This window comes from Penicillium citrinum (genome assembly GCF_028827155.1).
Source record: "Penicillium citrinum strain IBT 23319 chromosome Unknown utg000003l:1.0-4596430.0:1.0-4598250.0, whole genome shotgun sequence".
In the NCBI taxonomy this organism is placed as follows: domain Eukaryota; kingdom Fungi; phylum Ascomycota; class Eurotiomycetes; order Eurotiales; family Aspergillaceae; genus Penicillium; species Penicillium citrinum.
Window position 1 is genome coordinate 589673 of NW_026622688.1, and position 24615 is coordinate 614287.

Below are 24615 nucleotides of genomic sequence, written 5' to 3' on the forward strand. Positions count from 1 at the left end.
AAATCAATCAGAAGTCTATCGGGACAAAGTAAGACCGATGTACGAAAAGACAAAACAAGAAAAAAAAAGAGAAAAGGGTTCAAGCTCAAGCTCATGCTCAAGACAAAGATGCGATGTGTATCACGTCCGCGCAGCAGAACGAGAAATAGAAATCGGTTTCGAAACCTCGTCTTCCCAGACCGAGCTTGAAGCTGGGAAGATAGATCCTGCATCACTGTCACTGACGGGGATATTGTCGACCATTTCGACGACGACGCCAGGAACAGACGAAAGATGAGGAACTACAAGCTGAACGCCCTTCGCGGCACCGGAGAAAGAAGGGTTGTGTCGAGGTGGAAGAGGACGGTGCTCATAAGAACCCAGATACTCCGATGCAGAAGCGGAGCTTGAAATGGATGAAGAGAGGGATGGTGTGCTACCGGCTAGACCGGGCAGACTTGTAGTACTGCGGGAAGTAGAGCGGCGGGTGAGGAGGGGCTGATCGGGTCCGTGGAATTGAGAGAGGTAGTTCCATGCTTCGGAGGAGGCGAGTGGAGTTGAGGTTGGGGTGGAAGTTATTACGGGCTTCCACTCTGTGGGGTCGAGATCTGAGCTTGTCGAGTGGGAGGGTTTGCGTGATATCCTTGCGGAGGGAGGGTTGCTTTGAACTCGGGTTGGAGTCATTGGGGCGACGATTGTTCGGGGGGAGAGAGGGGGAGAGGATGGAGGTGTTGTTGTTGTAGAGGTCATTGTTGACATTGAGGGCATTGATGCGGAGAGAGGTTTGCAGGAGTCTTTGCGGCGGCAGCTGAATGTTGTTAGTATGATTGTACTAGGAGGGGGATTATAGAGATATCATGGATATATATGGTCCATGGTAATGGGGATCAAGACATACCCTTCACTGCAGTAGAGGAGAGTATTGTTAGGGACTGTGATTTGCTTCTCGCACATGGCACTGGAGAGGGAATTAGCAGGGTTCTTTATAGTTTGGGATCATCAAAGAAAAGAAGAGGCAAGTTGTAGGATAAATATAGAATGATAAGGATAAGACATCGCCTCGCGGGAAGTGGCATGCAAGGAAGGGAGATTTCAGGGTTGGTCCCTGCAGAGCAGAGATAAGAGAAGTATGAAAGAGACCACGAGCAAAAACAAACACAAGAGCAAGAGCAAGAATGTAGAAGAGATGAGGGTAAGGTTCTTACCAGAAGTTAAGGAAGCTAGCCATATCGAATTCACTCTCGTCCACCTTACGAGATTGAGAGGAATTGGAGTGAGAATGATGATGACCCGAGCCCAATTTCGAGATAGACAGGTTCGCACCGGAAGTGCCTCGACGATGTAAGATGGGACGTGAAGAAGATTTGGGTTTAGAGAGATAATGAGAGGAAGAAGGCGAACGACGATGAGATTGAGTCATGATGGCGGTGAAGCCTTGTTATGAAGAGGACTTGCAAATGCCTCGTTTTGAGACTATCTTATCTTTTTGAGATATCCCTTCAGTGGGAGGGGGGTCTTGTGGAGGAAGTGTAGTACCCAATGATCTGCTTAAGGTGGTGGAGCACGCGAGACTAGCACGAGCAGGAGAGATTGAATGACGAATGTAGGGCAGACGAGTTATGTGACGATCTGTGATATTGCGTGCAATGATTCTGACCGTGATGAAAAGAATCGATGGGCAGCAGGGCAGATGGACAGATGGGCAGCGAGGGATATGTATTCGTATTCTCTGGTAATCTCTGGTTGAATGGGAAGAAGAGGAAGAGAGAACGACTGATAAGAGAAAAGAGTTAGGAAGAGTCACGATTGGATGATATCAAGTGGGGAGATAAGCATACAGTAGCAATAGCACAGTAACCACTAGGTTACTCTGGAGGTTCAGTGGGATATCGGATAGAATGAATTTAATCACAGAAACTCAGAGAGAGATGGCTAGCGTGAGAACAACCAGTTGAAACTTTTCGTTTAACAAGAACAAGAATAAAAAGAAGACGAGGAGGAAGAGAATAAATAAAGCATGGATTGTGCCATCACACACACACACACACACACGAAGATCTCCGGTCTAGACTTCATCCTCCCCCCTCCCCACTTTATCCAAGTCCACTCTTTATCCGGACGCGCAACCCTGACTCACACAGTTACATACTACATCCTTTTTTTTTTTTCCATAATTAGTCGGCGCTCTAGACTTGATTCCCAAATAGAACATTGCCATTGACATTGACCAACTGAATGCATTCAAGGTACTCAACCCGAGGGTCCTTACGGTACAGTATACTATACATAGTACACAAGGTACTCTCTACTCTACTCTACTCTACTGCTCTGAGCGGAGAGAGAAGCCCTAATTCCAAATCCCAAATCCCAAATCCCCTCTTATCCTCGTGCTCGCCCAACGCGCTCAGATTCTATTCGGCATTAGATCTCCCTCTCTACAGTGTCCCTGCCCTGTTTTGCGTGCTTCGATCACGCTAGTCAGGAGTTTATCTTTGCGGTCGGGCCCTACGATAATGAAGGACCACATTGTCGTATAATACATGTAGTAATCTTCCAGGATCTCGCCACAACCACTCATTCGTACAACCCAGTACTGGATATAAGCCCATCCATAGGGTCTTTCATTGTATTCTAGGGAAACTATCCCAGGGAAACACTCGGGAAACAATGGAGAATCGTCTCTAAAAATGACGCCAACCCCGTCTTCGTTCGAGAACCGCTCGAGCACGCCTTGGATCCACACACACCCCCCCCCATCTCGTCTCCACCACCGTGACACCTCCTTGACACGTCGAGTTCAATCATACGTCCACACTGACGACCGTGCGAGTCGGGTCTGGTATTGGCATTACTCTTTGTTGTGGAGTCAGAGAGTCCCCTCAGCTTCAGTCACAGATACGTAGAGGGGGTTTTGTCTAGACCTGGACAAACAAGGTCAACACTAAACGGGTTCTTTGCCCTCCATGGCTAGCGCGCTAATCTTTATCTTTTTTGACATTTCTTTGACTCGGATGAAAAATTACATGCAGGTTGGAGAAGTCTAGAATCTTTCTGGTGCTTTCTTGGCTTTCGTGGGGATACTATCCCTAACATATGTACTATGTACTACGTAGTGATATGTGAAGATGTAAAGATTCTTGCGTACCTATTTTGACGTAGTTGATGGTGTCACCTACCCCATTGTTTTCCACCACACACACACAGACATATACAAGACACATAGAATAATCATTTTCTATGTAACAGTACAGCTATTTCTTCCACCGCCCACTATGTACTGTAGGTCTAGAATCCTCAATCCTTCATTTCGTAGATCAACCGTAGATCCCGTTTCGAGTCGATGGGGGTGATTCTCCCGTCTACAACCGCCAGGCTCGAAATGAAGTGGATTACTCTACAGTAAAGTATGTAGACGCCTGAAGAAATCCCCAGAAGTCCCCATGACAATTTATATGGGGCAAACCTTTAATTTAACAAAATACTGTCGTTCCAAACATTTACAAATCCTGACGATCCGCCAAGCTGCCACCGTAGATCCGTGTGGAGTCTACGAAAAAAGAAACATGCCATCATCACTCCCAACAACAATACACGTATTAACTAATGGGTGGAGAAGATATACTCGGAATAACTGTATTCACTCGATAATAGTGTAGAACGTCAGACGAGACATTACTGGAAATGTTGACAAAGTTTTCAGTCCTCCATTGTTTTTCGTCAACAAACTCCCGCCGCTTCCGTACGAAACCACGGATTGACTTCGGCCAAGTTGTACCTTCGATAGAAGTTTAATAACAAAATAATAATAATTAAAGGAAAAAAAAGGGTTTAGAGTATTATGATGAAGTCAATGATGTTTAAACTTGAACCTGTTTTGGCAGACTGTTATGGTAGACTATGATGGTAAATTGTTTGGGGTATCTATTGTTATTGTTACATTATCATACATGGCCTATCCATCCACTGCCATCGGTTCGGCCGCACTATTTCCTTGTCCAGCTGTGGTTTCAGAATTCGGTTTGACCGGCTCCTTCGATTGAGATTCTTGCTCTTTGGGCTCTTCCTGCTTGACCGTGACGCCATTGATTGCTTTGCCAACAAATCTCTCGGGCACGCCGCGGGCGGCAGTCTCGGCAGATCCAACGAAACAGCCTAGCATGGAGCTCCAAATATACCCCTGCGATAACATCTTGCGAATTTGTCCATACGCATAGGAATTGGCGTATGGGAGAGACGTTTCAGGATCACGATATCGTGAAGGTAATGAAGTGATGACACATAGCGATGACGAAATTTCTTCACTCTGTTAGTTATTTGGACAACCAAGAAAAAAAAAAAGGAGTAATGGAACAAACATACTAGTAAGTCGCGGAGGTTTCTTGGCATTAAAGTAAATGCTGTACTTCTTACTATGCGCCGTCCGATCATCAAAATTCTCGAGGATGGTGAGGATCCGGCCTGTGTGGTCGATAACTGGAGGGGGTGGCGGCGCCTCAGGCTGAAGAGACCCCTCGATCGCATTCGATGATTCGGCCTGTGATTGAAGAAGACTGGGTTCGCCCTGCGTTACGGGAACAGCGGGTGGCGTGGTGTGTAGCGGGGCTGCATCGGCTAACGATTCTGCAGGGGCCTTAGACTCCAATGGTGCATTAATGGGCGCAGTATCTGGAACGTGGTCTGATGAAGCTTCTGAAGCCTTTGTTTCAGTGCTAGCTTGGGGCGTTTCTCCCGAGGTGATTTGGGTGATTTGGGTATCACCGCCTGATGAAGGTACGTTTGCTGGGTCTTGTGCCGGTGTTTCGACCTTGAGAGCATCGGATGGCGCCGTAGATTGGCCCAAATGCATTGCCTCAGTCCCATCAGACGGGGATGGTTTCGTCGGAGGCTGCATCGGTGATTCTCTACTAGGAGAAGATTGGGCGGGAATAACAACCTCCCCGGTTGACGAACTTGCTTTCCTGGAGGTTTCCGCTGCTGGCCGGTCTGGTTTTTTTTTCAGCATCAGTGTTGACTTCTGATCCTTGGTTGGGGTGCGCTGGCTCCTTAGCAGAAGTAGACAAAGGCTCTGCCGCAGTTGTCGCGGAGGGCGTGTTTGCAGATTGTGTAGTTGCATCTTCACCTGGCGCTGGGATAGACGGATTCTCATTCTGCGTAGGCGCATCTGGTGCTGGCTGTGCTGGCTGTGTTGGTTGCACTGAATCAGCGGCTTGCACGGAGGGCACAGCTGTAGCCGGAGGAGCGCCTTCAGGTTGCGTTATCGTCTCCCCTGGCTTGGTCGTCGCACCCTGGGTGCCTTGTGCATCAACCGCAGCCTTTTCGTCGCTTTCCTTCTTTTTCTTCTTCTCGTCTTTTTCCGGCTTGGTTTTGATATCGACCTTGCCCACTCGTGTTAGACGGCCATTCACCCACGTAGCCAGGCCACTCCAGTATGAAATCACAGGCCCCTCGAGGCGGCGATTCTGTAGCGCCTCGATCCGAGCACGCCTTTCCTCGGCTTTCCTCCTCTCTGTCTTCTCCCAGCGGTTTAGGCTCTTGCTGTTTAGACGCTCGATCCGCTCCGCCTCAGCGAGATGTTCTTCTTGTGACATCTGTTTGGGTTTCAAATGTGCCTTTCGCCTTTCGGCTTCCTTCATTGTCGCGATAATTCGGATACGTTTCTCCTGGCTGTCCTTTAAGCGAGCGTGTGTCATTTCCTTATTGACCATTGTTTGCCGTCGTGATGAGGATCGCACGGGGCCATCTTCGACAGTAGGCAGCCATGAAATCCTTTCAGATTTCTTCTTCGGGCGCGGTGGAGGTATAGCAGATGGAGTGGACACGGCTGTTGGATCGATCTTGACTCGTTTGCGTAGAGTTTGGAAGCGAAGGTCATTTTGCGCCCGACGCTTCTTGCGCTCCTCTTTCTGTAGCTGCTTTTCACCCTCATAGTCATTCTGAGCATTCGGTCCTTGGTCATCATCGTCGTCGTCAGAAGAGTCTAGCCCCATATCCTCCTCCTCTGCAGCCTCCACGTCCACGTCGAATTCATTGTCATCTTCCACTTCCTCGAACAGCAATGTCAAGTCATCATCGGCGGCGGCATCGATTAGAGCTGACATATGACGTCCAGCTGTGCTTCGCTTCGCTCGTCCTGATACCAGAGACTCGACAACAGCCTCATCCGTATCTTCCACCATCTCTTCATCCGAGGATTGAAGACCCGAAGAGGGATCCTCCTCCATCGTATCCGCCATGACGTACTTTGGGGTTGTATATATCAGGATAATGGAGGAGAGGTAGAATCAGACATGAAGGTAGATCGATGCGAGTCTCAGCAAAGAAGAAGGGTGAGTTTCCGCCGTGAAATTGCCGAGGTTGATGGTTGACTCTGAAAAACTGCAGGCACGCGTGGGAGGGACTTTGTTCATTTCGCGGAAGGCGCGAACTGGTCGCACCCGATGAGGTAAACGCACAGCCACTTATGGCGCAAACTGATGCCTCAGGATATAAAGGCACGTTTTTCAGCCACTCGCGCTCAGGCACTCAAAGTACTACTGTACACACTCCAGTCGTTTTGTATTTTTCTCCTCCTTTCTCTTTCTACAGTCTACAGTCTAATTCGGGATTTCTTTTTCGCTGTCTACTTGGGAATTCCTGATGGGTCTCGGGCGATGCAAGTGGCTTCCAATTCCGGTTCTTCCGTACCCGCTTATTCCGAAGCTCGAGGCTTTGGATAGTGCTCAGAAACGGATTGATATTGCAAGGTTGCGATGGTACGAAGGAGATTACTGTACAAAGCTTGCATCGCCAACATGGATGATCCTACCTGCAAGCCATCTAGACTGCATGTGACACTGACCCAGTGAAGACCCGGGCAAGACGTGGACAAGGACACGTACCTGACCCATCCCTTGCGGCGCAACACCCAGAAAAAAAAAACAGTATCCTCCGCGGTTTCGGATCAAGACACCCAGTCGGGTCCCTTGCATAAGGCAATTGCATCACCGGACCGTCCTAGACAGACAGACAGGCCTCCCCATACATATTTTTGCACCTATTCTCTGTGGGATTATACAACATTGTATGCGGTGGATGACTTCTGATATTTCGACTGGATATGTACAGTGTATTTGAAGCATGACGCATCCGGAATGCGGGGCTTCTTTGCTTTGATCCCACATCAGGGACTGGATTTTGCATGTTCTTCAAGAAGGAACCAATACCGTTGGACGGTTCCTGTGTTCCATGACAGGCAAGGCATCTTCAAAATGTGCTGCTGGGAATGCCGGGGATGAGTTGTGACCAATTCTCTCCACAACATCCACAACACCATTCATTATACATACACTATGTATGCGCGCCCCCCCCCCTCTCTCTCTTTCTGTCTCTGATAAGTATCGGATGTTTGGCGGGTCTTTAGGAACCTCCAGGCTGCGATGTACACAAACTCGAAAATGGTTGGGTCCATGACATCGATGGGGCTGTGTCTATCCACTGACAGCCGTGCCGAGTTACGGACTGTACTGTTTGTATATTGTGGTATAGTAATCAACAGTAGATCGTAGAGTGAAATGGAATGAATTCAATCATACATTTACCCCAGTACCTTTACTCGAATCCTAAACTAGAGTATAAATCAATAAGTACAAACAATGGATTGTGGGATGAAGCTGAAGAGGCTCTCCACCAACCACATATTGCCTTGAACATCCGGCCAGCTCCCCCAACTTTCTTCTTCTCTCCCTTCCACTTCTTCAACTCTTCTTCCCCTTTCAGTCTTCCCACCTTTCTTCTCTTCTCTTTTTTTCTTTTCTTGCCTTCCTTTTCTCTTTTCATCTCTTTTCCTTTTCCTTCTCCTTCTATCTCTGCATCTTCTCGCGAGTCATTCTTCTCGGTCAGTTATCCTTTTAATTTGAGGCCCCGCCAAAACTGGCTTTCTTTGGTTCTCCTTCGCCTTTTCCCGGGAGCCGCGCAAACTAACATCTGGTTCTCTCCAGCCACCTCCGATCCCTTCGGTGATTCACATCTTCTTTCGCTCGGCTTTTAGTCCTCACTCCTTCGTGGTTGCTGGCTCGGCTTTTCATTCTTATGCATCGACTTTTCTAAGCGCCCTTTTCGACGAAAGTGAAAGCGAAAACAAGCGAGAGACGGACGAGAGAGAGCAAGAAAGTGAGATAAGCAACAGGCAAACATCGCATCGGATTCACCTCATCCTTGCACTTGTTATTACATCTTTTTCGGTGAGTTTAATCAATTAAATGCATCTTGATTATTTCACTCCCCACAATTCCCTCCTCGCCGGCGTGGAAGCGCTTGGCCAAACCCCTCCTCCACCCTCTCTGTCTCTGTCTTCGTTTCGTTGCGCAACCCCCTCCTCCTCCATGAAATACACATATCTGGTTTGAACCAACCACGGCTGACTTGGCTCTCTTCGCAAACCCACAGGTTCCTTCAAGTTACAAGCCCCCCCCCCCTCCCTGACGATTCGAGAACCTCTTCGTTTCATCTTACGCCACCGCTTCTCAATCCGAACCAACCATATGGTTACGACAAATCAACGCGTCTAACCAGGAGACCTACATTCACCTGATTGATTCAGATCTCATTTGGACTCTGAGAATCTGCCGGTTTGCAAGGCTCATAGCCAAAACATCCTCGCTATGCTCCCGGTTTCGCGCCCTGACAGCCAGATGAGCTATAACTACATTCCCACTTCCCAATCCTTGTCGGGTTCATCGACAGGTCGGAGTTCTCCTAGTGACCTGCATGGATCCGGGGCTTCCAAATCACCGTTCGGTCCATCAGGTTCGATCGGTTCTGCCAGGCTTGGGGCTGGATCCCCTTCTCATGAACTGGGAACTCGTCTCTACCCGAAGCGGTCAGTGGTTCTTTTGCTCTCGTCATCAGTCTGGATGAAGATAAATGAAGACTAACATCTGACGGTACAACAGAGCTCGCGAGATTCAGGCACAGGAAGGGGTGTCTCCCAGCATCTGGGGCCCCCCCTACAAGTGGCCACTCCACCCCGCTCCGTGAAAACATTCCCGAATCCCCCAGCCAGGATAGCTTCCCCGATCTGATTCCCACAACCAATGGCCAATTGCCCAGCTCTGGACGCAGAGCCCGCGCGGGCACAGTTCCCTCTCGCTTTCCTCCCATGACGACCCTCAATGAGATGGACCTAGAACAGCCATTCATGTCGCAGACCTCTCGACCAACGCCCTCAACCAGCCCATTCAGACCCCCAGGCGTATCCGGCATTGACACGGGCCCCAAAGTTACGACCTCTGCCGGGCCACCCAACCCGGCCATGATCTCACGTCTTCGAGCTGGCTCGATGCCCCAGCGGAGCAGTCTGCTGGGCGGAGGTGGGCCTTTTGGTCCGTCCTTATTCTCTACAAACTGGTCGACTGGTCGTGAACGAGCCACTACATTGACTAGTATTCGATCGTCCGAAGGCCCGACTTCGCCAAGCCAGTCATCATTTTCAAGGGACGGTCTTAATGATTCTGACGTGAAGACATTAGACTACTTGGGTCTGGCGGAGACTCCCCAGCAGGCGAGGGCGACTCTGGCACGGCCGTCAATGGAAGCTCTTATGCAACAGCAACAGCAACAGCAGCAAGCATCTGCTTTGCCGCCGCTCCTGGCTGAGTTGGCGATGATGAAGAACAATAACCGATTCCGGTCCTATTCGGTTAACGCAAAGGAGAAGTATGCTGATGACGAAGACCTGGAGTATGAGAGCCGCTACTCTCAGCTTCCCTCGGGCACCCTGACACCTTCGGCTGCTGCGACAGCAGCCCAACTTGCTGCCACTCAGGCTCAAATCCATCAGCATAATCTCGCTGTGCAGGCGTTTGCTAGCCATGCAAACGTGAGCCGACCTCGCGCCCGGACTGCGGGTATTTTGGAGGCTCCTCCTCAACGGGCATCTATTCGAAACTACCTCGCGACTCCTTCCCGCCTCGGCGATAACAGCTTCAGCGCCGCTGATCTCCCCATTTCGGAGAACGGTGAGTATGATGAGCTCTCCGATGCGGTTCAATTGATGCGTCTTGGAGCTGGTGGTGCCGCCGTAGGTGTTCGACCGGGCGAGATGGCTGATGAGAACAATCAAGATGGCCCAACACGCGCGTTGTGGATTGGCAGCATCCCAGTTTCGACAACTGTGACCTCCCTTGAAGCGATTTTTGGCATGTACGGCAAAATCGAGTCCACGCGTGTGCTGACCCATAAGAACTGCGGTTTCGTCAATTTCGAACGTATTGAGAGTGCCGTCCAAGCCAAGTCCCTTCTCAATGGCAAGGAAATCTTCCCAGGCGCTGGTCCAGTACGGATTGGCTACGCAAAGGTTCCCGGTGCTTCCGCAACTGGAACTCCTGGTGCGAATGGCATTCAGTCTTCTCCTACCCCTGATCCTACCTTCAAGTCTAAGATCGGCCCCGACAACGTCGAGCAGTCGAACAACCTCGACACCGTGCCTCACATTCCTGACCTGGTCGACCTTCTGCCCGAGATGGTGGAAATTGTGAAAGAATTTGGAGCTGGAGAAGACGACACACTGCGCATCAACAACAGCATCCAAAAGGCCATTGCTTTCCAGGCCTTCGAGGATGAAATCCCACCAATTCCTGAGCCGAGTCAGACTCGCATGTTTGATGCCCCCCGCCTCCGTGACATTCGCAAGCGGATTGACAACGGTGCTTGCTCAATCCAAGAGATCGAAGAGACCGCCGGGGCCATGCTTCCTGAAATTGCTGAGCTGTCTTCTGATTATCTTGGTAACACTGTTGTCCAGAAGCTATTCGAATTCTGTTCCGAATCGACTAAGGAACAAATGCTTTCCTACATCGCTCCTCACCTCGCAGAGATCGGTGTCCACAAGAATGGAACTTGGGCCGCTCAGAAGATTATCGATGTGGCCAAGAGCCCAGCGCAGATGAATATGATTGTGGATGCCCTCCGCCCTTACACAGTCCCGCTCTTCCTGGATCAATACGGCAATTATGTATTGCAATGCTGTTTGCGATTTGGCACTCCCTTTAACGACTTCATCTTTGAAACCATGCTGAGCCGCATGTGGGAAGTTTCCCAGGGTCGCTTTGGAGCTCGTGCGATGCGAGCCTGCCTGGAGAGCCACCATGCATCGAAAGACCAGCAGCGAACTCTTGCCGCCGCCATTGCCCTCCATAGCGTTCAACTGGCTACCAATGCCAACGGCGCTTTGCTCCTCACCTGGTTCCTCGATACTTGCACGTTCCCTCGCCGACGAACAGTTCTTGCACCTAGACTTGTTCCTCACCTTGTCCACCTCTGCACTCACAAGGTTGCCTACCTCACTGTTCTTAAGGTCATCAATCAGCGAAATGAGGCCGAAGCTCGGGACATAGTACTCAAGGCTCTCTTCTTTAGCCCTGGCGATGAAGTCCTGGAGCAGATTCTTAGCGATCAGACTTCGGGCGCAACTTTGATCTTCAAGGTCTTGACTACCCCATTCTTTGACGAGTCGATGCGCACTGAAGTGGTGAAGAATGTGTCCAAGGTTCTCACCAAGCTCAAGGCCTCGCCAAGCCAGGGATACAAGCGTCTCATGGATGAGGTTGGTCTTTCCTCTCGTGGCAGCGGACGTGAGCACCATGGTCGTGAGCACGGAGCTAGCCACTCCTCTACTCCCGAAAAATCGCAGCACCGTCAGTCATCTCGACATGGAAGCACCAACTTCCCGTCCCAGCCCCCCCTGGAGCGACAATACAGCGGACAGCTCCCTACGAACATGCTTGGTCAAGAGGGCCCACGTCCTATCTCTGCTGACCAAAACAACGCCCCTCTTGATCCGTACGCTAATGGTATCAATGGGTTTGGAAATTCTTTGAATGGGCTTGGTGGTATGAATGGTGTTGGATTCCCGCAAGACCCCAGCATCCCCCTTTCGCAACAGCAACTCCAGTACCAAAACTACCTCGCTGCTCAGGCTCGTGGTGTCTCCCCCGGAGGTATGTATGGGGGAATTCCTGGTGCCAACTATGGGTACCCCGGTGGATCGTCTTCTATGGACAACCTTCGTTCGCTGCAGACTCAGCAGCCTCCCCTATCTGCTGCTCCTGGTCAAATGAGCCCTGGCTCTGTCCTTGGTCAGCCGAACTACCCGCCGCAGCAGTTCAGTCCGGCAGTCAACCCTGCCCAGATGTATCAATATCCTCCCCAATACTACGCTCAGGCACAGTCAGTGCAAGGGCAGTCTGGCGGAGGCCGACGTGGACGGGTAAGTCATGCAGCCGCCGTCTTTGATTCTAGTTGAAAGTGTTTATACTGATATGACTTCAGCGCTGATCTTCGCGTATGAATTTTAATTGAAATTTCCACCTGCGTCCATCTACATGTATAAATTTCATTTCCACGTTTTCATCCTTTTCACTTTTTCCTTTTTTTATTTCATTTTTCACCTCTCTCTTCATTTTGTGGCCATCTTTCCCTGTCTTCTATCCATTCTTCTTCTTCTTCTCTTTCTATCATGAGATTCAGCGGTTTTCTAGCTATGTACCGTGGACAAGCCAGTCCTCTCGTCTTTTTTTTTTCTCACACCCTTCCCCTTCCTCGTATGAACGCTGGATCGATTTCGACTGGACGGGGGAGGAGGAGAAAAAATTGGGTCCTGGCTTTGGCTTTGGTTGGAAACAGGAGAACAGAAATTCGGGTAAAAAAATCCCAGAGTCACAAGGAGACAAAACATTTCAGCGTTCTTTCTTTGAAATTTCGAATGCACCATGTATGGACCTTCTGATTTGGCCATCTTTGAGAGAACCTGCATTTTTGGCGGTGCGAGACTGGAGTGGATCTCAATGGATAAATCTTTTCAGCGTGCATGGAGTCTTTTCTCTATAAATTTGATCTCGAAGTAGGGGGGTTTTTATGGTAATTGAGGTGGATATGATGTGGAATTGGTGGATTAGTGGTAGATTTTTTGCTTCAAACTGTATTAAAAGGGGGGGAACTTCGCCTCATAGCTTTATTATTCAATCAGAATTATTGCATATTCCCTGATATCCACATAATGGTATAAATATTCCAACTCCTAGATAGATTTCCTTACTACTTCAGTTCTTCTATTCTATATTCACCACTGTATTATCTTCCTGCGTGATCAAGTCGACATCATCTCCGCCCGCAACTCCTCAACTTTTCAAAAAAAGAAAGAATCCCACATCAACTCCCGAGGTAAAAAGCACATCATAACCCAATAACGATGTCCAATACAGAAAAAAGCGCAATCCTCTTCTCAAATCAAGCAAAAACAACTTTCATCCTCGATATCCCACAATCAATCAAACAGGCACAATCTCTAAGCCCGCATCAAAAGAAAACACAACGGAGTCCACCCCTTTCAATATCAGCACGACAAGAATTCAAAAATACACACAAATGTCTTCTTTCAACTGCACCGTTAACGGAACCTTATCCGACAAGCACAGAGCCAAAGTCAGAGTCTGCGCGCGCTAAAGTTCTTGCGCGGATTCCGGAGAGTGAGCGCGTATATCATGAGGGTATTTTGCCTGTTGTGAATGATGCATTGGAGTGTATTAAGGATGAATTTGGTGAACAGCAGGAATGGTGTCTTGCCAGATACTGTGCTGATGAAAATCGGGTTTCTGCGGAAGATTTGAAGAGGGAAGATGATGATTGTGCTTCTGTTTCGAAGAGGAGGCGTTTATACTCGGCAAAGGAGCCATCTGAATATTCTGGGAAGAATCCAGACTATCCTCATCCTGGATCTACGGGTTTACCTGAAAATTCCAGATCATGGTCAAATGAATTTGATCAACCGCCGGTGATATTATCCTCTACGTCCGAGAATAACTTCCAAATGATATGTGAGATGAATGGTATCGTGAAGAATCCTTCTTTCGAAACTGCAAGGTTATCTATTTCAAATCACGAGATAAAGTTGAATGAAGTATCTTCTTCATCTCGATATATTATTCCGCCAAGATCAAACTTCATTCTCTGCACTCTACCCTTATCATCTCAATCGCATGACAACAACGCATTCAGCTTCGAATCTACCACCACATCTACCAGGAACAATGAACAACAACCAATTCCAGGACTCTCAAAAGATCAAAAATTCAATCTAATCCTCTTCGACCCGCCATGGCCAAATAAATCCGTTCGACGCAGCAAACACTATCAAACACATCCCTACGCAGAAATGGAATTTCTAACCCAACAACTAACCCGCATCCTCCAAATCCACGCCCAACCCCCAACACCAGACGCAAATCCAAATAATCCACCAAAAAAGCCCACGATAGCAGCAATCTGGATCACGAATGCAGAAAAAGCAAGACGCGCCGCATATAACACATTGAATAAATCTGGATTCCGCGTCATCGAAGAATGGATCTGGGTTAAAGTTACGAACAAGGGTATCCCTATAACTCCAATAAATGGACTATGGCGAAAACCCTATGAAATCCTCATCATTGGTCAAAGAGGGGGATTTAATGCAGATGATTTTGCTGCAATGAATATGAATGTGCATAGATCATCGATTTCTGGATCTTACTCGGAATCTGATTTCCATTCTAATCCCAGTCGTGAAAAGCAGATTATAAGGAGGGTTATTGCGGCTGTTCCTGATATTCACTCTCGGAAACCGAATCTAAGAGATCTTTTTGAGGATGTTTTCTTTTCTGAGTGTGATGGTGATGATGATGATGGTTCTTATGTGGCTATGGAAGTATTTGCGAGGAATTTGACGGCGGGGTGGTGGGGATGTGGGAATGAGGTTATGAAATTTAACGACGAGGGATGTTGGGTTGATTCTGATTTAATTTAATTTATGGAAGTATTTGATTGATATCTGAATTATATTCATATTTATATTAGAATATTTGATGGATTGTGCTGTTCGCGGAAAATGACCGCGGCTGACTCACGTTGATTGTTCAGCAGTTGACCGCAATTTTGCATTTGCAGTTCTTATATTCCTTTTATTATATATACCTAAGATATTATAATATATACGATTCTAGTAGAGATATTCTTTCTATTCATTCTTATCAATCTCTTCCCTTCAACGTTTGCACCGGCTAATTTTCGGTTCATCGCCAGATCGTCGGCTTTTCCGTCGTACTAATTTAGCTTGCGTGGCTCTTTCCTTTTGTCTTTTTTTTTTTTGGAACCCTTCTCTCTCTCTCTCTTTTTGACTTCCAGCAACGATTTAATTCGACAGTCCTGATCAATTGGATCCATTTGTCGTTGAGTCTGCCTTTATCATGGCGACTTCACAGCCATTGAACGATCTGAATCAATCTGATCAAGAAAATGGCCCAACTGAAATATTCACAGAGAAAGCAGGAATGCGCCCGAAATGCTTCTCCTCCACACTACAAGAATGTCTCTTTGTTCTTACGGCCACAATGGCCATTGGTCAACAATCTTTCTTCCAGGGGTGTATAGTCGGTGTTACTGCATCCATTGGCTCAGATTTGAATATGAATTCAGCTGAAATCACCTGGATTAATGCCGGTGCATCGTACGTGACAAGCTATATATCCTCAATACTGATCACTAGTTATACTACTAGTATCATACATTACTTCTCCTGGTTTTCAAAGTGTTTCAATAGTACTAACCGTCTCATAGACTCAGCAGCGGTGCATTTCTACTTACATTCGGCAAATTGGCAGACATGTTCGGCCGGAAATCCCTCTTCATAATCGGTATGGCAGGTTTCACTCTCGCCTTATTAGTGGCTGGTTTCGCCACAAATGCAATCTACATGGATGTTTTCTCCGGTATACTCGGACTCTTCGCTGCAGCCGTGGTTCCTCCAGCTGTAGGTGCATTAGGTGCCGTTTACGAAAAACCATCTAAGCGTAAAAATCGCGCTTTTGCCTGTTTTAGTGCCGGGAATCCACTGGGTTTCGTTGGTGGTATGATTATCTCGGGAGTCGCTTCTCATGAGTATAATTGGCGAGCTTCGTTTTGGGCTCTTGCGGTTGTTTATGCAATCTTTACGGGATTGACGGTTTGGACGGTACCGGCTGATGGATTTGCTAGGACGCCTGTTAGTTTTGAGGCGGTTAAGAGGTTTGATTTGTTAGGGACGGGATTGGTTATTGTTGGATTTGCTTTCTTTTCGAGTTCGCTTTCGTGAGTTTGTACTGTCTGCTTTGATCTGATATTATTTACTTTGAATTGGTTACTGATATGTGGTAGATTAGCTGGTGATGCACCCGATGGTTGGCGGACAGGTTATGTCTTAGCTCTTTTCGTCGTGGGCATTGTCCTTCTTGTTGCTTTCATTTATTGGCAATCTATTGCGAAGAATGCCTTGATGCCATTGTGGGTGTGGAAAGATCGGAATTTCTCCTTGGTATGTTGGTATCATCCTAAATTTACTGTTTTTATGTCAAAGCTAACCAAGTTATCTCCTCCAGCTCATGGCAACATTTTGTCTTGGTTTTATGGGATTCTCCGCAGTGACTTTCTTCCTATCACTTTACCTTCAAGAAATCAAGCATCTCACGGCACTGGATATCACCGTACGACTTCTCCCCATGGTAGTCAGCGGGGTCTTGGTCAATGTGATCTGCGGCTTGGTGTTGCATCGTGTTAGCAATAAGCTGTTAACAGGCATCGGAGCATTGGCCTACACAGCTTCTTTCTTGATCTTGAGTTTCATGAAAGAAGATGCTATCTACTGGGCATACATTTTCCCTGCATTGGTCCTTGTAGTCGTGGGTGCAGACATTCAATTCAATGTCACAAACGTAAGTTCACCGTCTGCTTATTGAACAAACACCATTATTTTGTGGCGATGCTAATATCTCAACAGATGTACGTCATGTCATCACTTCCTCCATCACAGCAATCAATCGCAGGAGGAATCTTCAATACTGTCAGCAAATTGTGCAATAATCTTGGCCTTGGTATTGCAACTTCCGTGAACAGCGCAGTTGCCCATCAAATGACACCTTCTACACCGGCAATTCGACCATATCTCGCCACGTACTGGTTTGCTGCGGCTGCGGCGGGAATCTCGCTTTTCATGGTCCCTTTCTTGACTATTGGTACGCAGGGTGGTGATGTTCCTGCTGAGCAAGATGAACAAGGTGAACAAGAAGACCGAGGGGTGAACGAGGAGGTGCATTACAACGAGAAAAGTGCGAGCGTGGATCCTTCTGTCATCGAGACACCCATTATCACCCCGGGTAAATAGAGAAGAGGTGATTCAGCCTAATAATAGAATAATATAGGACATGAAGACAACTAGACACATTAGAACAATATTTGCTCAACCGTATCTCTTCTGAGGAATATACACTTTTAAATGCAAGGAATCCGATAACTCCTTAATTCGTCAAATCTTCCGCTTCTTCGAGTTTGGGGTTACATCTTGATGCCAGTCCTCTGGCAGCAAGGGGATGGATTTTGTAAGTATCCTCGTTCTCGATCTCTGCTTCATAATCATCGAAATCGGTATTATCAAGGAACTCTTCCGATGGGTGGAATAATTCTAAAACATGCCAGCAATCAATCCCGGTGTACACATCGAATGACGAGGTAAAGGAATTTGACTAAAATGTGGAACTTACCCGGATGATAAGAGCAGTTCGTATTGGTATTCTTGGATACATCGACTTCCTTTTCGCCGTTGGTGCAGTCCGTGTAAACGCGGCCGAGAATTTGTAGCATCAGATGCTTCGCTGTTGTCCTGTGAATCGGCGTAAGGAATTTGATCCTCACGAACAAAGAGGCTTCCTTCGAAGCACTCCTTCGCAGACTTATTCTCTTTACAGAGAGTTTGGGCCAGATATACTAGCACTTCTTTCGATACCGCGCTGATTGCATTGTCCAGGGTGGACTCGTTTGTCATGTCAGGTCCAGGATTAGGCATTTGAAATGAATTTCGGAAATAAATAACAAAAGACCCAGGAAGAGGTCGAACTGGGCTGACTCGGCAAGAGAAAAGAAGAGGAGAAGAGAAGAAAGTTGTTGATTGTTTGCCTCCACTCGACACGACGCGGCGCGCTACATGAAGCTAAAAAGACAAAAGAATCATTGCTTTTGATAGGCGTAGAATCGGACTAATGAACAATCAATTGCAAGTAATGTGATAGATAAGAAACGGATCACGTTGGAAAGATGTCTTAGAAGTTGTACAAGTTACATGATTATAGGAAATAAATACAATGCTGATTCCGAGGCTGGCAGCTGCCAGAATGTGGCCGTCATGTTTCACCTTGTAGTTACTTCAATGCTTGTATACAACCCAGGTTTATACAAACAGCAGACTATAGACACAACTATAAGGATGCCACATTCGCAAAAGAACTAATCAAACAGAGGTCCCAGGCTAACAAGACTAAATCGCAAATCCGGATTACCTCCCTCAGCCTCCGTCTTCAAGAACCTCCGCACTCCCAATCCCAACGCAGCCTCACTCAACGCATCCTCATCAACACCCAATTTGCCCCTCGCAAGAGGCCCCTTCCTCCTCCCATCTAACTCCCACAAAGTCCCATCATCCCCCTTAACAAATGCAACAAAGTGTAAATCAACACTATCCTCCGCCTCCGGAGCCGCAGTATCGCCCAATTTCGCCGCATCCGCATGCGCACTCTCAAGCGCCTTACTCTCGTACAAAAGATCTGCTCGCTGGGCCGGCTCTAGATTCTGCGCGTCCCGGAGAAGAGTATCTAGATCTGAGCCTGGGGTGATGTGTTTCTTGCTCTCGCCATTCGAAACGGCGTGTAAGAGACCGATTAGACCGCAAGCGTTGCGGATGGTTTGTTTGAACCATGTCACTGGTTCGTTGGGACCGGATCCGGTGTATTCTGTGATGGAGGAGTCCTCTTTTGTGCGGGAGTTCTCGTATGTTGTTGAGACGGGGAAGACGAGGAGGAGGGCGTGAGAGGGACGAGGGACGAATGCTAGGAGGTCTGGTTCGTCGATGGAGAATACGTCTGTGAATCCGATGTTGTTTGGTAGGCCTAGTTGGTGAACTAGGTGGGACATTACTTCGGGGTTGTTTTCTGGCGATGTTAGCTTGTCTATTTTGTTGTTTCGGGTGAGGGGGGGACTGGTGAAGTACCGAGGGGCACGAAGGCCTTTTGGGTTTGCGGGACGTCTGGATTATCGGCCATGTTGATATAAATTGGATGTTCAGAAGGGTTGTTCCGAATGCGCTGAGAATAGTTGGGGTGGAAGAAGAAGATGAAGAACCAAGCAGTGACGTTGAAGGTTGGAGTTGGTCGTTGCGGGGTTCTCCACTTGAGCTTAGCAGAGCAACAAAGCTACTTTTGTAGAGTCCACGGTGTAAGCAGTGATTGAGTTAAAATAAGGGCTTTGGTATATTAGAAAATGTCCAAGATGAGTTAGCTGAGATCTGTCTCAGTTGATTGTTGCATACTATCAGTTGTAGAGGAGAGTCAAGACCATGCATCTAGAGATACAGAGGTGTAACATTAGTTTGAACATACTTAGCTGCCCTTCTTTCTGCCGTTCTTTCTGCCACATGAAAACCGGAGAATTAATAGTGTAAGTAAAAGGCGGTATGTCTATTAGAAGAGGCGGTAGCTCAAAGCGGTCAGCAGGGAGCTTCAATCTTATTGTACACTACTGTATATCAGACAGTATTGCCGGTTTGATTATCACCATACAGCTATTTCAATGCAATTTGTAGGTTCATTTAGGTATCGTTGTATCATAATAATTGGCATGCCATATCCTTACGCCTTCTGTGGCTGTAATCCTTGTTTCAAAGGGCCAAAAATGTCTGTCCACAGTTCACTTGCCTCTCCCAGATAATAGGTCAGATCGACATCAGCCATGCTCGTTTCATCCCCACCAGACATCGTTTCAAGCTGGGAGATGATGTTCTCCAGACCAAAGGCCTTCCCAGTTGATTGAGTAGCACCGGCTTCCAGCATGACATTGACAACATGAATATGGAAGTGGTAATATGTAGGTTGATCTGCAGGTGCGGTTAGCCATGAAACACTTGAATGAGACACGGTCACGTAGGGAATACATACAATGCACATAGAGCTTCAATTGATCCTGCTCCAAATCTGGATACATCGACACCGTCGCCTCCAGAACCCTCTGTCGAAGATATCTTAACCAGGGAATATGTCTCTTTTGAAGATCTCGCAAACTCCAAATATCCCGCCGATCAATCAACGCAAGAAGGTGAAGAGAGCTCAGAGTTTTCCGATCCCAATTGAGATCCGGTAACATGAGGAACGAATCTTCCGGTCCGTGTCCTGCATCTCGCATGATAACATCTTCCTGCTCGGTTCGGCCTTCCAAGATATTAAATACCCAGTTCAAGCGTCCCTCTTCGCGCTTCGCCTGCATGAAAGGCCGGACATGGTTTTTGTAGATCTCTGGTGTTTCAGTGACCATGCGAACTTGTTGATCCGAGTATTTCTTGATATGTTGTGATGTACACGGCCAGATCAGATTCAATTTCAGGTCTTGCTGTGTCTCCCCATTACCATCACTACTACCATTCGAAGAAGCGAGGTACCATCGGTAAATGTCATTGTCGCCTAAGTTCTTCACTCGTGTGATCGCAGCGTGAAATGCTTGAAGGACCTCGAGGGATTCGGTCGAGAATGCGGCACGCTCGGCAGTCAGAATACCCTGTTCGCCATCGATTGTTCCAAGTAGGGTGATCCGGCGGCCCTGCTGGTCTGTAGCATGAATGTTAGCTGATAGCTCGATTACGCGGGGGAAGAGTATGCGCGGTGTACCTTGTTTAAGCAGCTTTGCGACTTGAAATTTAGCAATTAGAGCCTCGGTGGCAGCTCTAGAGTTGCCCGTAGTTGTAGCCATCTTCTAAAGCTTGTTCCCAATAAGGACGTTGAAATTGACTGGCTTTAATGAAGCAGAAAAGTCCCGCGCGGAAGTTTGAAGCTCGCGTCAACTGGCGAGTTACATAAGCCGAGACGAGCTGGCAGCTTTCTTTGACTGCGCGAACTTCGACCAGACCGAATTGCGAGTCGAATGCTCGACTCGAGCTGATTTACGCATTCACTTGCGCGGAAATTTTCTGAACTCTTGAAGAAACATTCAACACATTCACCGCTTACTTGAAACCCGCCGCGCTACTTGAAGCTATCCATCTCTTCTCACCAACTCCTGCCTGCCAACGCTCAGTCTTCGACACTCTTAGTACGTAAATCCCACGAAGCATACTTCAAACACTCGATCACCTAAGCCGCTGCTACGACCGCTACAATGTCGCACTCTGTGCCCAACCTCGACGCGATCGGCGTGAAAGCCGAGCCGGAACTTGCAGACACATTTCGTCGCGAAGTCGCTCAACTGCTCGGACGCAATAATCTCAATTTCCCCGGTGCGCAACCCGTTAGTTTCTCAGCAAAACACTTGACCGAGCTCCAGAAGGAAGATTATTACGTCTGTGAGAAGACAGACGGAATCAGGTGCTTGATGTATTTTGCGCGCGGAGACCCTGATGTCAAACCCGAGATTCACTACTTAATTGATCGCAAAAACGAATATCGCTTCGTCGATGGTTTACATTTCCCTATGCCCGACGATGATACCTTTCAATCTTTCCACGTGGATACCTTGGTGGATGGTGAGCTCGTCCTTGACACCTACGAAGATGGAACTCAGCAGCTCAAGTTCCTGGTCTTTGACTGTCTGGTCTTGGATGGTTCAAGTCTCATGCACCGTACATTGGACAAGCGACTCGCTTACTTCAAGACAAATATCCTCAAACCTTACAAGAAGATGTTCGACACATTTCCCGAGGAAAAACAACATCGCCCATTCGCCGTTGAGGATAAAGAGACCCAATTCAGTTACGGAATCGAGATGATGTTCCGGGATATTCTCCCTAAAGTCAAGCGCATTCACGGAAATGATGGTCTCATCTTTACATGCCGCAGTACCCCATACCGTATTGGCACAGACGAGCACATTCTTAAGTGGAAACCACCGTCTGAAAATACAGTCGACTTTCGCATGCGTCTCGAGTTTCCTATTCTAGAGCCCGACACAGACGATGAAGCAGATGGTATCTCCGAACCTTACCCGGACTACGACGCCATTCCCATCTGCCATCTTTTCGTCATGCTGAATGCCGGCGAGTATCGGCATTTCGGCGAGCTCTATATCACCCCGACGGAATGGGAGGATCTTAAAGCTATGCGCATCCCGCTAGACGATTGCATTGTTGAATGTTTCAAAGACGAGACTTCTCGCTGGCGATTCCACCGTCTTCGTGATGACAAAATGGATGCTAATCATATCTCGACTGTTGAAAAGGTCCTTGAAAGTATTGAAGACAGAATTACTGAGGAGGATCTTATTCGAATTGCCCCGACAATCAAGACGGCTTGGAAGAAGCGTCAAGCTACTGCACAAAGTCGTAATGGCGTGAAGCGAAAATTTGAAGAGTAATCTCATACTACGCTCTGATTACTTCATTTGTTTCCATATGCAAGGTGTCTGGCGTTGTCCTCTTGTTCTTATTGTGGTTTATGTCTTCAATATCTTTGCATGGTGGATCGGATGTGGACGCAGCTTTTGATGCAATGGTGTTCTGGAATATACATGTCTCTCATACTTTAATTGCTCGTTTTGACCTGGTCTAATTAAACTCGAATAAAAAAAACACAAATTCGTCCTGCAATTCCTCCAGAGTAATGTAGCGATACGATAAGGCCCTTGCCCCTTACCAACAGCCCTAAGTGAGGATTTGATTGGACATATCAGCAAGAACATGAACAACAGATTTGAATAAGTTGTTTGATCTAACTTCAAATGTACAATAAATTTGCCAAGCGCAGTTCCAAGCTAAATTTGGCCCCAATCTCGCGCTAAGAAGAAGACTAAAATATACGAGCTTGTCACAGAGCATTGGAATATCCCCAGTCAGCCACAGCCCCCAAAGATCGACACTCTCAAGGCTGTGTCCAAACAATAAACTAGATATTTTACTGGCCAGGAATGTAAGCTGAAATTGTACGAGCTGGAGGATTCGATTGTAGGATTCATCTACGTAATGTGCGGAGTATACGATTCTTGTATCAAAAATCATATGGAACATACCAAAAAATTGCTTCAAATACCATAAATACTACTTCTTCCCTTTTCTTCCTCGCTTCAAAGAGAAACATTCAATCAAATACTACCTCAATTCTCTTTTTCAATCTCCATGTCACCATCCCAATTCCTCTTGATTGGCGCCATTGGCCTACTGGCGTCTGTCGAAGCCAGCATTATTCGGAACTCCCATTTAACCCGGCGTACTTCTGGTTTCACATCTTCGCTAATCGCCACCCAATTCGGAACTGTCTTTGATGCACCAGTGACTATCGGAAATCAGACATTCCAGCTACTAGTAGATACTGGCAGCAGCGACACCTACGTGGTGCGGGACGGATACACATGTATTCAATCGGACAGCAACAAGGTCATTCCCCAAGACCAATGCCTCTACTCGAACAAAACCTATCATAAATCTCAAAGCCATCGTCACGTTCCCGGTGAAATGTTCGGAATCGAGTATGGAGCCGGGATTGCAAGTGGGGCGATGGCATACGAAGATGTATCTTTGAACGGACTCAGTGTCAAGGGACAGAAAGTGGCTATAGCGAATATTTCCAATCCAATGGGTGATGGAGGGGTTAATAGTGGTCTGTTAGGACTTGCTTATCCTTCTTTATCGTCTGCGCACCCGGCAAACCATACAAACAATGAGACATACTGGTACGACAGAATAGCCTACGATCCGCTCCTCTTCACGATGCACAAAAACGGTCTTATAGACCCCTACTTCAGTCTCGCTCTAGCACACACTCCCCAAAATGCCTCTCGTGCTTTTGGCGGGTATCTGACTATTGGTGGTATCCCTCCTGTTAAACACAGTCCAAATTTCAGCTCTGTCCCTGTTGAGATCTTGGATAGTATCCCTAGAAACATCACGTCCGGTTTGCACGCCAGATCATACTGGTTATCAACAGTCAGCAGTGTAACATACGGCCCTTCATCAGGTGGAAAGTTAAAGACTAACTCGACTTCATTCAAATTCTTCCTTGATTCTGGAAACTATATCCAATATCTACCTTCGGCCATCGCTAAGCCTATCAATGATTTATTCGATCCGCCTGCAAAGTACGTCGAAGGGTACGAAGGCTTCGTCGTTGACTGCTCTGCCAAAGCTCCGAAGTTCGGCTTGACACTAGGTAATCAGACTTTGTTCCATAATGGTCTAGATCTAATTTACCAAACCGCTGATGGGACTTGTATATCGAATATTGCCCCTTCGGATAGCGTTCCTCTGCTCAAGACGTTGAACTTGAATATTCTTGGAGTACCTTTCTTGAAGAATGTTGTTGCTGTATTCGATTTTGGAGAGAATGAGATGAGGTTTGCGAAGCGATTGGAATCAAATATGACTACTCCGGGGAACGTTGGAACTGCAACGCCAACTCCTGCTTTTTCTCTGGGTACAAAGTCCGTCCAGGGAATCTCCTCCTGGGTCGAGACCGTGCTAGTATCTACTGTATTTAGTGCTGCTGCTGTGATGTTCTAATTGTTCCCTTTTGATGTTTAGAGATTGTGTTCATTAGAAACAGCATCGCGTTATCTATTCAACTATTTCATTCT

At 47.4% G+C, this 24615-nt stretch overlaps 11 protein-coding genes across 11 annotated transcripts; 5 read left to right on the plus strand and 6 right to left on the minus strand.

The window, feature by feature from the left end:
• Window positions 1-120: 120 nt before the first annotated feature.
• Window positions 121-1399, minus strand: N7469_003485 (uncharacterized protein; the record flags this gene model as incomplete). Its single annotated transcript, XM_056642405.1, has 3 exons — window positions 121-787; window positions 878-937; window positions 1185-1399. 3 exons carry the CDS (start codon window positions 1397-1399, stop codon window positions 121-123), a joined length of 942 nt encoding a protein of 313 aa, XP_056501817.1.
• Window positions 1400-3931: 2532 nt separating this feature from the next.
• On the minus strand, window positions 3932-4870 carry N7469_003486 (putative signal transducer; the record flags this gene model as incomplete). The annotated part of the gene is made up of 2 exons (XM_056642406.1): window positions 3932-4275; window positions 4339-4870. The coding sequence occupies 2 exons, from the start codon at window positions 4868-4870 to the stop codon at window positions 3932-3934; spliced, it is 876 nt and encodes a 291-aa protein (XP_056501818.1).
• Window positions 4871-4883: 13 nt separating this feature from the next.
• On the minus strand, window positions 4884-6212 carry N7469_003487 (transcriptional regulator family: YL1 nuclear protein; the record flags this gene model as incomplete). Its single annotated transcript, XM_056642407.1, has 1 exon — window positions 4884-6212. One exon carries the CDS (start codon window positions 6210-6212, stop codon window positions 4884-4886), a length of 1329 nt encoding a protein of 442 aa, XP_056501819.1.
• A 2406-nt stretch (window positions 6213-8618) lies between these two features.
• Window positions 8619-12259, plus strand: N7469_003488 (putative RNA binding protein Jsn1; the record flags this gene model as incomplete). Its single annotated transcript, XM_056642408.1, has 2 exons — window positions 8619-8836; window positions 8926-12259. 2 exons carry the CDS (start codon window positions 8619-8621, stop codon window positions 12257-12259), a joined length of 3552 nt encoding a protein of 1183 aa, XP_056501820.1.
• A 945-nt stretch (window positions 12260-13204) lies between these two features.
• N7469_003489 (MT-A70 family) lies at window positions 13205-14797 on the plus strand (the record flags this gene model as incomplete). Its single annotated transcript, XM_056642409.1, has 1 exon — window positions 13205-14797. The coding sequence occupies one exon, from the start codon at window positions 13205-13207 to the stop codon at window positions 14795-14797; it is 1593 nt and encodes a 530-aa protein (XP_056501821.1).
• Window positions 14798-15236: 439 nt separating this feature from the next.
• N7469_003490 (uncharacterized protein) lies at window positions 15237-17185 on the plus strand (the record flags this gene model as incomplete). The annotated part of the gene is made up of 5 exons (XM_056642410.1): window positions 15237-15496; window positions 15607-16116; window positions 16183-16339; window positions 16404-16736; window positions 16802-17185. 5 exons carry the CDS (start codon window positions 15237-15239, stop codon window positions 17183-17185), a joined length of 1644 nt encoding a protein of 547 aa, XP_056501822.1.
• Window positions 17186-17318: 133 nt separating this feature from the next.
• On the minus strand, window positions 17319-17661 carry N7469_003491 (uncharacterized protein; the record flags this gene model as incomplete). The annotated part of the gene is made up of 2 exons (XM_056642411.1): window positions 17319-17482; window positions 17562-17661. 2 exons carry the CDS (start codon window positions 17659-17661, stop codon window positions 17319-17321), a joined length of 264 nt encoding a protein of 87 aa, XP_056501823.1.
• A 639-nt stretch (window positions 17662-18300) lies between these two features.
• Window positions 18301-19112, minus strand: N7469_003492 (ubiquitin carboxyl-terminal hydrolase; the record flags this gene model as incomplete). Its single annotated transcript, XM_056642412.1, has 2 exons — window positions 18301-19001; window positions 19061-19112. 2 exons carry the CDS (start codon window positions 19110-19112, stop codon window positions 18301-18303), a joined length of 753 nt encoding a protein of 250 aa, XP_056501824.1.
• Window positions 19113-19697: 585 nt separating this feature from the next.
• Window positions 19698-20808, minus strand: N7469_003493 (putative mRNA decapping hydrolase; the record flags this gene model as incomplete). Its single annotated transcript, XM_056642413.1, has 2 exons — window positions 19698-19942; window positions 20004-20808. 2 exons carry the CDS (start codon window positions 20806-20808, stop codon window positions 19698-19700), a joined length of 1050 nt encoding a protein of 349 aa, XP_056501825.1.
• A 405-nt stretch (window positions 20809-21213) lies between these two features.
• On the plus strand, window positions 21214-22404 carry N7469_003494 (mRNA guanylyltransferase; the record flags this gene model as incomplete). Its single annotated transcript, XM_056642414.1, has 1 exon — window positions 21214-22404. One exon carries the CDS (start codon window positions 21214-21216, stop codon window positions 22402-22404), a length of 1191 nt encoding a protein of 396 aa, XP_056501826.1.
• A 757-nt stretch (window positions 22405-23161) lies between these two features.
• N7469_003495 (pepsin-like aspartic protease) lies at window positions 23162-24541 on the plus strand (the record flags this gene model as incomplete). The annotated part of the gene is made up of 1 exon (XM_056642415.1): window positions 23162-24541. One exon carries the CDS (start codon window positions 23162-23164, stop codon window positions 24539-24541), a length of 1380 nt encoding a protein of 459 aa, XP_056501827.1.
• Window positions 24542-24615: the final 74 nt, after the last annotated feature.